Source organism: Onychostoma macrolepis, chromosome 25, assembly GCF_012432095.1.
Source record: "Onychostoma macrolepis isolate SWU-2019 chromosome 25, ASM1243209v1, whole genome shotgun sequence".
Classification (NCBI taxonomy): domain Eukaryota; kingdom Metazoa; phylum Chordata; class Actinopteri; order Cypriniformes; family Cyprinidae; genus Onychostoma; species Onychostoma macrolepis.
In genome coordinates this window covers 6,703,334-6,716,709 of record NC_081179.1, presented here as the reverse complement: position 1 = coordinate 6,716,709, position 13,376 = coordinate 6,703,334, and the positions used below count along the sequence as shown (strand labels likewise).

The 13,376-nt window shown below is 37.6% G+C and overlaps 2 protein-coding genes across 3 annotated transcripts; both read right to left on the bottom strand.

Annotated features, from left to right (window-relative positions):
• Positions 1-61: 61 nt before the first annotated feature.
• prc1a (protein regulator of cytokinesis 1a) lies at positions 62-7,238 on the bottom strand. 2 transcript variants are annotated; one of them, XM_058766721.1, is made up of 15 exons: positions 7,061-7,238; positions 6,396-6,528; positions 6,195-6,317; positions 5,851-6,084; positions 4,721-4,891; positions 4,058-4,207; positions 3,806-3,953; positions 3,106-3,242; positions 2,915-3,010; positions 2,681-2,827; positions 2,482-2,592; positions 1,739-1,837; positions 1,500-1,658; positions 1,378-1,406; positions 62-549 (listed from the first exon to the last, which is right to left on the bottom strand). In XM_058766721.1, the coding sequence occupies exons 1-15, from the start codon at positions 7,069-7,071 to the stop codon at positions 501-503; spliced, it is 1,797 nt and encodes a 598-aa protein (XP_058622704.1). In that variant the 5' UTR covers positions 7,072-7,238; the 3' UTR covers positions 62-500. The 2 variants fall into 2 exon arrangements, with proteins under 2 accessions (XP_058622704.1, XP_058622705.1); XM_058766722.1 differs by lacking the exon at positions 1,378-1,406 and having other exon boundaries at positions 7,061-7,237.
• A 612-nt stretch (positions 7,239-7,850) lies between these two features.
• ubap1la (ubiquitin associated protein 1-like a) lies at positions 7,851-12,213 on the bottom strand. Its single transcript, XM_058766741.1, has 5 exons — positions 12,082-12,213; positions 10,853-11,512; positions 9,671-9,838; positions 9,478-9,579; positions 7,851-8,526 (listed from the first exon to the last, which is right to left on the bottom strand). The coding sequence occupies exons 1-5, from the start codon at positions 12,211-12,213 to the stop codon at positions 8,392-8,394; spliced, it is 1,197 nt and encodes a 398-aa protein (XP_058622724.1). The 3' UTR covers positions 7,851-8,391.
• Between the last annotated feature and the right edge of the window lie 1,163 nt (positions 12,214-13,376).

Below are 13,376 nucleotides of genomic sequence, written 5' to 3'. Positions count from 1 at the left end.
CCAGTATTTATTCTCATCCATCCTAATAAATAAATAAATCACTTCCAAAGTACAAAATGTCCCCATGAAAACAAACATTTATTTACAGGATGCCAACCACCAAAGTAGCAGCAATTGTTCAAGAGGAGTGATGCCAGGTAAACTTAGTGTGCTGTGCAATTACAGAAAATAAAAATAAAATGAATACAAATATCTAATGCCTTCGTGATTTTAGAGTATAAAAGATAAAATCCATCTCAGAGACCTAAGATCAGTGTTAAGAGTTTTCATAAAAACTTGCAGGTGAAGGCAAGTTCAAAGACAGAGAATCATTTGTTCAAAACTCATAAAAGGAAAATTAAATCAAGGGGAAAAAAAGTCATGAGAAATATATTAAAAAGCAGAGGTAAAATATTTACAATTCTTCAACAAAATCAAAATGATTCAGTATCTCAAAAGCTTTTTTTGTCTTCATCGATGTCCATCTTGGATCTACGGAGTTCAGCGAGTGATGGTAGAGTTCAGAACTCCAGTCTTGACGTTGGATTTAGAAGCATTTGAGAGCTCCCGCTGTAGGCAAAAACACAAATATATGAATATCAAGTCATATTACCATCAGACAGTCCACAACCCTTCATTTTTATTCATCTTTTAGCTGTCTTAAAGGGACAGTTCACACAAAAATTTTTATTCTGTCATCATTTACTCACTCTCAAGTTGTTCCAAACCTGTACAAGTTGCTTTCCTCTGTTGAAATATATTATTGAAACAAAATATTTTGAAGAACGTTTGTAACCAAACAGTTGCTGGTAGCCATTGACTTCCATAGGACAGAAAAAAACAAAAATACTCAAGTCAAGTCAATGGCTACCAGCAACTGTTTGGTTACAAACGTTCTTCAAAATATATTTTGTGTTCAACAGAAGAAAAACTTAAACAGGTTTGGAACAACTTGAGTAAATGATGACAATAAAAATTTTGGGGTGAGCCATCCCTTTAAAACTACAAGGTTCATCTTTTCTTATTAAACGGTTGAAGGAACATTAGTAATATTTAGTTCAGGTAAATAATTCAACATTCTGCCCAGCAAATCTGTGGATCCAGGAAACCAATACTGACAGAAGAGACTCATTTCATCTTATTAAAGACCCAATGAAATAATCTAACAACAGCTGCCATTTAACCGCTTTTATTGTCAAGCATCTCCAATTTTGATTTCATAGGGTTTTTAAAAAAAAGCAGATTGTATTTTAGTTGTGGTGTTCTTTTGTTCTCATTTCACTGTTAGAAGCTGAAAGCGCACGCACACACAAACACAGACCCTCCTCCGTTAGTCGAGTTAGACGAGAAGAGTGTGTGTTAGTGTGATGGACAGTGAATGTTTTTAGATATACAGACCTGGACGCTGCAGTGGATTCAGAGTCCTTCTATAACAGAAGGCAGAATAAGCACACGGACGTCACTTGAGTTCATCTGCTGCCTGTGTGTCTAGACGGCTAACTGCAGGATAATCAACTTACCGCAAATTCAGAGTAGGAGGAGGCCACGGATGTGATGGAGTAGTTTCTTTGAGGGCTGGCAGCCATTGTACGCAAAGCTCCGCTGAGATGGGAGATATTCTCCTTATTCCTCTCCAGCCCACGAGGGGTTCGGCCACGGGCAGGTGTCCGCGCACCCAACTAGCAGAGAAACAGTTTACAGTTTTACTGATTATACTACAAATTAGTGTAAAATATCTATTGCTTAAAGCCCAACTCACCTTGCTGGTGGAAAGGGGCGGTCTCATAGAAGGGGAGGAGCATATGGAACGGAGTGTCGTGTTGGGGGTGGAGCTACACATGCTAGAGGTGGAGATCAGCTAAAAAAAAAAAAAAAAAAGTTTTCTTTTTTTAAATAAATATCAGTTATAAATCATAAATCTCAGAACATGTGATTGAGTTTGATAGTTTTAGTTTCCTGTTTTGTTTCAAATCTACTGAAAATACATAATTTTCTGCTTTTAAGTCATTAATATTTAGCTAATATTTAAAGTAATTATTTTAATTAATAAACACCACAACTTATTTTTACATTGAAATGATAAAATTTTAAATCAATTTTCTATTAGCCTTTATATTAAAATGCATCTTTACATTTATAATGTATATATCTATAAAATTATATTGTATCAAATCAAATCATTCCTTTAAAATGTATATGCATTTTATATTTATATATATATATAAAAACACACAATAAAACTAAATACACACATGTAACAAAATGTTATATTTTAAACAATTTTGCATTTTTTTTTTTAAGTATAAATATTCAATGTACTTTTTTTAAATATTCAAATTACAATTTTTGTGTACATTTACTATCATTATAAAATTATACTGTAATAATAGATATTTATTTTATCTGTGAGGTCTGGTTTTAGCTTCCCTGGTATTAATATTGGCATCAGGGCACTGACACATTCATATTGGTCAGCAAGTAGTACACATATGCAGTCAGTACCTTGCGTGTTTTTCCAGGTGTCGGGGTCCCGGCGAGTCTCCTCTTGGTTGGGGTTCTAATGATGGTGCCGTATAGTAGATCTTCCTCCGTCTGCTTCACTTTCTTCATTTGCTGCACAGTACAAACCTCATGTCAGAAACTAATATTGAAAATAAAATTGATGTCAGAAGTAGTAATTTCAAGAAGAATGTGCTCATACCCGTTCCTGTTTTTCTCTCTCTTTCTCCATGCGGTGTTGATTCCACTCGTCTTCCACATATTGCAGGAACGGCTGCCCGTTCACTCGAAACTCTTTACAGTGCGCCGCTTCCCATTGGTCAATCTGAGCCTTCAGACTCTTCTCCAGCTGGCCAATCAGACAAAACAGACAAATTAGCATACAAGCCATTCCAGGCAATCAAACATCAGAGTTTGCCTAAAGAGCGGCTCAAACCTTCGGCAAACTCTTCTGCAGGTCGACTCTCTGTTTCTCCTCCTTCAGCAGGTTTCCTCCTCTGTTGTTAAAGCGAGATGGGTCCGTGGCTTTTTTCTGGAGAAAGAAGACCAACCGTAATTAGACTCAATTTCACAAACGCTTTAATGTGTCTTATGAATCTTTTCAGCTGATCTCCTCTGATTCATCACCTCCAGTTCCTGATAGAGAGCCCAGTTGCTGCTCCAGGTGGAAACGGCATCGTACAGCTCGCTGTGCTCGGCATAATCATGCTTCAGTCGCTCCAACTCCAGCTCATGTTCACGCAACACCTCCTCATCCAGATCAACTAACAGCACAAAATAACAAAATCAAACATCAACCAATCTCGGTGCATTTTTAAATACTATTGCTCAATCACAATTAACAAAATCTTTAATCAATGCCAGATTAAGTTTAGGTCAGCATTACATCACTTGCTCACCAATGAATCCTCTGCAGTGAATGGGTGCCGTCAGAATGAGAGTCCAAACAAATAAACAAATCCTTAAAGACTCCATCAAAAACTGTGACTGATGTTTTTATCAGCTGTTTGGACTCTTATTCTGACGGCACCCATTCACTGCAGAGGATCCATTGATGAACAAGTGATGTAATAATGCTACATTTCTCTAAATCTGTTCCGATGAAGAAACAAACTCATCTACATCTTGGTTGGCCTGAGGGCGAGTACATTTTGTTTTTTTTATAAGCAAATATTCATTTTTGGGTGAACGTTTCTTTTAATACCCTCAAAAACTAAATTTTAAAGTCAAAATCTTCTGTACTTTCCCACAACTAGCACGGTAGTTAATTTTTGTACTCTGAAGTATGCAAATTGGGATTTTGCCAAGAAGCTAGCCGTTGGCATACCAGTGTGGTAGGGAGTGAAGGCTTGTCTCTGCTCCGGGCTGTAGTAACATTTCTCCCAAAACTTGACCATCTCTGATCGGATTGCGTGAATAACACGCTCAATGTTTTTCTTTTTCAGCTCCTCCAATTGCTGAAGCTCTCCCTGCAGCTGTGACACAGTGAGAAAGACAGCGTGAGGGATGGTTTATAATTCCAGCAGAAGCTCAAGATGAAACAACATGACCTACTTTAGTGACAGGTGAGTGTACTTACTGCGTTCAGTCTGCTCTTTGTGCTAGTGTGGGTGTTTTGCATGAGACTCTCTCTTTCTTCCTCAGGAACCTGCAACATCTCCCACAGCTCCTCAATACGAGCACGGATGGACACACACAGCGCTTCACTTTCAGCTTTACGGCTCTCCAGCTGAAATACAACACACACACACACACAACATTAACCAGTGACATTTCACCAACTAACATCAAAAATGATTGTTGGTATAATGATACCATAATGCAAAGCTGAATTTTCAGCATCATTACTCCAGGCTTCAGTGTCACATGATCCTTCAGAAATCGTTCCAACATGCTGATTTTCTGGTAAAGCAACATTTCTTCTTAACAATTTTACAATTGCGCTGCTTATTTTTGGAAATCATGATACATTACTTTAGGATTGAACAGAAAGTTCGAAAAACAAAACAGTTTTTTTGTAACATTATAAATGGCTTTGTTGTTACTTTTAATCAATTTAATGCATCCTTGCTTAATAAATGAGTAAATAAATCATACTTTGAAAGGGTTCATCATTTCAATTTAAGGGCTTAAGGCAGCCAAGAATCTCCTGCTTTGTTTCTCATTTTAGCTGACAGTGTTTGGGTTACACCCAAAAATAAAAAGGAACAGCTAAAAAGAACTGTGTGAAGTGTGTGTGTACCTGGTGCAGTAACACTTTGAGTGAGCTGAGGTTTTCCACAGAAAGGCAGAAAGCATCTTCATCTTCACACACAGCGTCTTTCTCAAAGGAGGTGTCAGGACGCTGTTCCAGATCCTCCATCAACACTGTGATCTTACGCTTCATTTCCACAAACTCAGCATGACGGCGCTCCTGTAAACACAAACAAGCACACTTCCTGTAACCAAACTGGATTTTAATATGCCGATTTGCCTCTCAATTATTGGTGCTCAGTTATAATTAATAGTTCTTATTATCAACAGTTTTTACAGAAAACCAATTTTTTCAGAATTTTCTGATGAATAGAGGACTCAATAAACAGCATTTATTTGAAATCTTTTGTAACATCTCAAATGTTTTTGTCCGTCACTTTTGATCAATTTAATGCATCCTTGCTGAAGGAAAGTTTTTCTTCCTTTGTTTTTTTTTTTTTAAATCTTAATTTACCCACACATTTTAATTGTAGTGTATCATGGTTTCTACAAAAATATTAAGCAGCACAAGTGTTTTCAACACTGGGAATAATGAGAAAAGTTCCTTAAGCAGCAAATCAGCATATTAGAATGATGTCTGAAGGATCATGTGACATGATAATATTGCACATTATTACTGTTTTTACTGTAATTTTGATCAAATAAATGCAAACTGCGTATGCTGTTCTGCGCAAGTCGTTATTTTTGTTTTCTTTGCGTATACAAAAAGTATTCTCGTAGCTTCATAACATTACGGTGGAACCACTGATGGCATATGGACTATTTTGACTATGTTTTTCATACTTTTCTGTGCCTTGACAGTGTTATTTACTTGGCAGTCAATGGGACAGTCACAAGGCTCCCGGTTTTCATCTAAAATATCTTAAATTGTGTTCGAAGACGAACGAAGCTTTTACGGTTTTGGAACGACATGGGGGTAAGTGATTAATGACAATTTTCATTTTGGGGTGGAGTAACCCTTTAATATAACTTCATTATTGAATTATTTGAAAATGTAAAACTGCATGCATTTCCGATATAGTCAACTTAATGTCAATACTAATTCACATACAAAAAAAACAAACAAACAAACAAACAAAAAAAACTGGCCAGCTCTGAAAGTGTGTTAGTGTGTTTTACCCTCTCCTGGTTGCGGGCACCGATGTGTTGTCTGTAGTTCTGCAGCTGCTGTTGTGACGGCACCCATTCAGGATGGATGGGGAAGAGGTCATCACACAGGATGTCACACAGATCTTGATCCTGCTGAATCAGAGACTTTAGCTCGCTCTGACGAGCACTTTTCTCTTTCAGCATCATCTTGACCTGTGTACGTAGATCCTTCTCCAGCTGCAGCATTGTAAGACCATCCTCCTCCTGCCAAACACACAAAATCTGATTGGCCGGCTTGACAAAACCTCCAGAAGTAAGAGGGCACAGGCTGTTATTATGCTGTTATCCAAAAATCTTGTATCAGAGTGACTCACCTGACACTCCTGCACCTGAAGCTCACTACACAGGCTAGTCACCTCCTTTCTGCATGCTTCGATACTGATCAGCAAGCGCTTCTTCAAGCCCTGCTCCTCTGAGATCATCATGTCCAGCAGATTCTGCAATCACAAAGATTTCACAGTGAATCAGTGTCTCTATTCTCCAGGTAATGAGAAACACAGATGACCTGAACTGACTTTGATGTGCATGTGAACGGCGTCTGTTCGCTGCAGCCTCTGGTCTTCTGGGATCCCGATCTCCTCCCAGATGTCCTTCAGCTCACCGAGAGCCTTGTTCAAACATGCTACAGACTCTGCAGCGTGGATTTCACTGAAATCACACACATTCATATTTAATGAATACATGCTTGTGTTCTGTTGTCAGACTTTGTTGCAAATTAAACATTATAGTAAAATGAGCTAGTGTTTTTCAATACTTTTCTTATGAATTAATATTCAAATCAACAACATTATTGACAATTATACTTAAAGTATCCATTACAAATACAGCAGCAAAATAATCATTGTTACTAATAAATGAGCAGCATTATTGATTTGTGTCTGTATTTCTGAATAATAAAATCATTATAATGCTCCATTAATAGCAGAATTATTAATTATAATTAATGTAACTGGAAAACGGTTGGTTGATAATTGCCGTTTATAAACATCAATACTTACGTAACTTACTTGCTAATGCTAAATAAAAATAAATAAATAAAAATAAAAACAAAATTACGAAAACATCGACCATTTTTAACCTGAAACACTATTTTCACTACACAATACATGAAGCTAACAATACATATGCTAATCTCCACATAAACACAATCTATACACTTCGAACTCTCTCTTTCTCTTACCTCTTCCTCATCCTGTCCTTCCGCCGCAGATCTCCGATTAGATTTAAGTGCTATTTTAACACTTCTGAACGTTATTGTGCGTTTTATTTCACGATCTATCAGACGACTGGCTTGAAACGTCTGACTAAAAATTCAAACGCCGCACCGAGATGCCTCTGGTCTCTGATTGGCCGAAACCAAGCTAGGCAACTACATCCTGCTCGCTGATAGGCTGACGGACATCATGGAAACTATTCAAGCGCACTGATTGGCTGACAATTCAAGCCAGCTGACTGACCGGTTTAACTGGCTGTCCTGATGAATGGAATGAGTCACGAAGACTTTCGGAACCATTAATCAGCAGAACACCAGTAACGTTAATCAAATTTCGATTGATTAATTTGTTTTATTTTTTTTTTCTGTATGTCTTTTTTTTATATAACTGTTTGTCACTTTTCACCAGTAACGTTAGGCCTATGTGATTTTGTTTGTTTGTTTGTTTGTTTGTTTTTTGTTTAAGAAAATAATTGTAATGTATAAAAAATGTGTTGTTTGTAAATACATACATACATACATAAGCAAGCAGTATCTGGGAAACATACTGACAGAAACAGAAACAGGGAAAAAAAAACAAAAAAAACAATAGCAACCAAACCAAAGAGATCAGAGGTTTATTATTTTTTTTGTTCTGTTACATGACTTTTGATGCTGCATGTCAGTAAAACTTGAATACTAATAGAGTGTAACTAAAGTTTTAAAGAGTTTAAAAAGTGGTGATACTGTTTGACAATTGTTATGCAAATCTGCACCTCTAATTACATTCCAAACATTAGGAAAACAGTCCTGAAATTAAACAACTGATGCATAATAAATGTCACAACAGTGTTTAATTAAAGTCATTCAAACTGTCCCCAGCTCTTTTCAAAATATGCTAAACATTTATTTATTTATTTTTTGTTAACTAGATGATTCATCTTCGTCATGATAAACTGATCTACAGTTCTGTCATCGATAGATGATTAATCTTTGTCATGAAAAAGTCAGATCTACAGCTAATCACGTGGCATCAATATAATAAACATAATTACAATGAAATCAATCAACAAGCAGGACCTTTTATGCATGAGAAACTGAGAGACATGTCTGGAGTATTAAAGCTGCAAGGATACATTCATTCTGAAGGATTTGTACATATTTATACATTAATGTATGGAGCTGAAGATAGAGATTCATTAATGCATTAATAGAGATGAAGACTGATTCATATGCTCATAAAGCTGAGGATTCATTTATACATTTATTCATGTTTTTCACTCATGGACGTGGCAACTCATTTGTTCACATAGCAGTTCTCAACCACTGCGGGTCATAAGCTCCTCCAGGGCTCTCTCTTTATGGTTCTCATGCACCAGTAGAACTTCTTTAATGGTGCTCTGCTGGAAACCCATCTCACAGAACTGAGCCAGCAGAAACAGGAACTCTGAAGCCTGAGAGAAACAAAAAACATAAATACAGTTACAATACATCAGATTAGTCATATTTGATACACTAAATATTGATTGGATGTGTGTTTGTAGTGCTAAATGCTAATGTGTGGTGTGTAGTTTGAGGGATGTTTACTGCTAAATGCTTTTGTGCACATTTTGTGCACTGGATCCCAAACAGTTGAGTGTTTGGATAATCAAATGCTGATTTGAGAGGTGTTTTGTGTGCTGGATGGCGATTGGTTGAGTGTTTGGCATGCTAAATGCTAATTTGATGGATGTTTTGTCCACTGAAAACCAATTGGTTGCTGATTTTAGAAGTATTTTTTTGCACTGGATACCGATTGGTTGCTGATTTGATGGGTGTTTTGTGCGCTGGATGCCAATTGGTTGAGCGTTTGGCTTGCTAAATGCTGATTTAAGGAATGTTTCGTCCACTGAATGTCAAATTTTTGCTGATTTGAGATATATTTTTTTGCTCTGGATGCCAGTTGGTTGCTGATTTGGGAAGTATTTTTCGCCTTGCAGTCAGACTGGTTGCTGATTTGAGGGGTTTTCTGAGCTGGATGCTGATTGGTTGAATGTTTGGCATGCTAAATGCTGATTTGAGGATTGGCTTTTTTTTTTTTTCATATCTATTTTTGGCCTTTTTGCCTTTTATTAGGATAGGAGATTGTAGACAGGAAGCAAAGATGGGATTGGGAAAGGTCCATGAGCTGGGACTCGAACTTGGGACGGCCGAAGCACAATGGTGCTATACAGTATGTCGGCATGCTGCCCACAAGGCTATTGGCGCCAAGAATTTGAGGAATATTTTGTCCACTGACTGCCAACTGATCACTGATTTGAGAAGTGTTTTTTGCACTGGATGCTGATTGGTTGAGTGTTTGATGGGTGTTGGATGCCGATTGGTTGATTGTTTGGAGCACTTAAGGCAGTTTTGAAGGATCTCACCTTGGTCTCACAGTTCTGGAACATCTCCAAAGCTTCTTCCACCTGAGTCTTCTCAAAACCCAGCCGACAGAGACGGTCACATGACATCAGGTAACTCAGAATCTGGAGATCGAGAAAGAATGAGCAACAGAATGTTTATATATATATATATGTGTGTGTGTGTGTGTGTGTGTTTGCATGTAGTGTGTGTTACCTGTTCAGGACTCTTGGGCCCTGTCCTCTGCAGTGCTAGTATGGCAGTGTGCAGTGTGTATCCATGTTGTGTAACAGCTTCAAGAAGATCCCTTTCTTCCTGACTCAAAGCGCACAGCAGATCAGCATGAGTGTCCTGTAGCCCTGCGGACGTCCGCGGACGCACACCCTAAAACACAAAATCAGCTCATCAATAATCAATAAATTCTGTCATTGTTTACTCACCCACATGTCGTTTCAAACCTGTAACCTGCTCCAACACACATATCATGTAGTTTTCAAATAAGCCTGAAGGATCTGATTAGCTGGATCAGGTGTGTTTAATTAGGGTTGCATCTAAACTCTGCAGGGCTCCAGCCCTCCAGGAACCGAGTTTGACACCCCTGCTGTAAGACCTTCGTTCATCTTCGGAACAAAAACGAAGATATTTTTGATGAATTGCGAGAGCTCTCTGACCCAGACAGCAAGGATCCTAACACGATCAAGGTCCAGAAAGGCAGTAAGGACATCCTTAAAATAATCCATGTGACATCAGTGGTTCAACCGTAATTTTACGAAGCTACGAGAATACTTTTTGTGCGCATAAAAACAAACAAACAAAAGAACAAAGAAAACAAAAACAACGACTTTATTCAACAATTAGTCTCCTCCGCATCACCCTGGCGCCATTTCGGAGAGAATCACATTCCTAAACAACGTATTTACACAGATACGTTGTTTACATTGTTTAAGCTTTGATCTGAACGTAAACAGCGTATCTGCGTACATACGTTGTTTAGGAATGTGATTCTCTCCGAAATGGCGCCAGGGTGATGCGGAGGAGACGAATTCTTGAATAAAGTAGTTGTTTTTGTTTTCTTTGCGCACAAAAAGTATTCTTGTAGCTTTGTAAAATTACGGTTCAACCACTGATGTCACATGGATTATTTTAACGATGTCCTTACTACCTTTCTGGACCTTGATCGTGTTAGGATCCTTGCTGTCTATGAAGGGTCAGAGAGCTCTCAGAATTCTTCAAAAATATCTTAATTTGTGTTCCGAAGATGAACGAAGTTCTTAAGGGTTTGGAACGACATGAGGGTGTGTAATTAATGACAAAATTCTAATTTTTGGGTTAACTACCCCTTTAAGACCCCTTTAAGACCTATGAATAAGATCTATGTATTTACAGTGTGTGTCTTACATGCGAGGATAGCTTCTGAGGCCTGGTGGAGGGCAGCGGTCCCGCGGACGAGGGTCTCGGCTGTAGGAGGGTGTGTGAGTTTCGTCGCCCGCTAGTTCTCGTTAAAGCAGGTTTCCTGCGGGGGGCTCTGGAGCTGTGAGGGCTGCCCTGTGGCGTCTGGCTGAGGCCAGGAGGGATGGGCCTACGTATGTCTTTTACAGAGGAGGCGGAGCTTGGCCGGGCCTTGTGGAGCGTGCTAGAAGGGGCGGGGTGAGGGGTAGAGACTCGCTGGGTGTGACGGGCAGAAATCCAGGGGCACTGTGGGCCGGAACTCTTTGGTCTTTCTTTGCTCTGAACAGTCTCATCCTCAGACAAGCTTTCGTTGTCTTCACCGTAGCCACCCTCATAGTCCATGTCGGCAATAAGGAACTGGACTGAACGAAGTGGGCGGAGCTTCCGTGAGTCAGCAGCACTGAGGCTTAAGCTACGGGGGCGAGGGTCCAGTTCCCATAATTCTGCACTTCTGAGGCACACCATACGGTTCTGCTGAGGGCTGCTGAACATCAGCCAATATGGTGGGCAGGTGGGACACACACTTTGGGGTGTTTTTTTGGCTTTCCTGTTCTTCCGCTGCTGTTCTTCCCATGCAGCCAGGATCTTTTTCTCCAGAGTGAATGAATACTGTCGAACAGGACAACATATGAACATTGTTATATATAAAGATACATTTAACATAAAATTTCAAATGCATATGATGAATATAAGCAAACTAATATATATATATATGTGTGTGTGACCCTGGATCACAAAACCAGTCTTAAGTGTCAATTTTTCGAAATTGAGATTTATAAATCAAGCTGAATAAATAAGCTTTCCATTGATGTATGGACAATATTTGGCTGAGATACAACTATTTGAAAATCTGGAATCTGAGGGTGCAAAAAAATCTTAATATTGAGAAAATCGCCTTTAAAGTTGTCCAAAAGAATTCTTAGCAATGCATATTACTAATCAAAAACAACGTTTTGATATATTTACAGTAGTAAATTTACAAAATATCTTCATGGAATATGATCTTTACTTAATATACTAATGATTTTTGGCATAAAAGAAAAATCTATAATTTTGACCCATACAATGTATTTTTGGCTATTGCTACAAATATACCCCAGCGACTGAAGACTGGTTTTGTGGTCCAGGGTCACACACACATATAAATACTGTATATTGTTACATTGTTACATTCTGACCTTTGTATCATGCAGTATTTGAGCACAGTTTGGGATCGTAAGTTCAGGAGCTGTGACCGGCTCTTTCTGACCCAACTGTATCTCCACAGAGTCCAGAGCAGCTTTAAATGGAACCTCATCCAGACTACACATTCTGCTGACATGCACAAACAATTTAGGTAAGTTAATAGTTAATACTATAATCTGTAAAACAGTATCTGAGTAGTTCTGTATTTATACCCATGTATCTGTATTTCTGTTGTTTATATCTCTGTAGATGCACATTCAATGAATATGGTACACTTTGTTGTCACATGACTGTTTTTTAAGCATAAACAAGTGTTATTTTAGTATTATTTACATACTATTATAGTTTTAATTTAATTTGAATGAGCGTTTTTAGATTTTTAGTTTTCCAGTTTAATTTGTTACATTTTTAGTCATTTTAAAATATTACTGTTTAGGTTGAATTTATGTTTTACTGTTAACAATTATATAATAGTAATAACCATGGCATAAACACTTTCTGTAAATGGAAATAAAAATGAACAGACCATAAAAACGTGTGTGTTTGAACACAGTAAATGAATATATCCCACCTCAAAGGTCTTGACCTTTTTAAACGTACAATTTAAATCATAATTCTACTAATATTATTTCCTTGTAATAAAAAAAACTAAATCACTAAACTAATTTAAATGACAAAAAAAGTTAATACATATAATTCAAAATCAATTTTTATAATGTAGTCATATATATAATGTAATATTTTACTGCGTAATAATAACATTATGATGCTTAATCATTGTAGTAAAAACATTTACATTAATTTAAATGACAAAACAATTATGTATATTCATATTTATAATAATATAATTTGTTGTGTCTAGTATTTTGCATGCAACCAAATGTGACTGTAAATTGGTTTATCTATAGATTATGATTTATTACAGGACATAAAATGAAAATTTCTTACCTGAAGTTTTGGTAGTGTCTCTGAGCTTATGGATGTGTGTGTATGCGTATTGTTCCTCGGTTGCAGAGTGTCAGACTGTGCTAATAAGCTTCACGTGTGCATAATAACAGAAACATAATATCCCCATGTGAATCAACAGGCTTACACACACACTCAGGATTATACTCTGACTCACACAATAATCTTTCCATATCCTGTTGGAACAAACACACACAACATCTTCATCATGTTCTTTTCCATTTCTCACATCATAGTAAGGTGCTGAAGATACTAAGAGATTACTAGAACTTCTAAGAACTAAGATACTCAGAACTCCTAGAGATACCATGAACCGTGACGC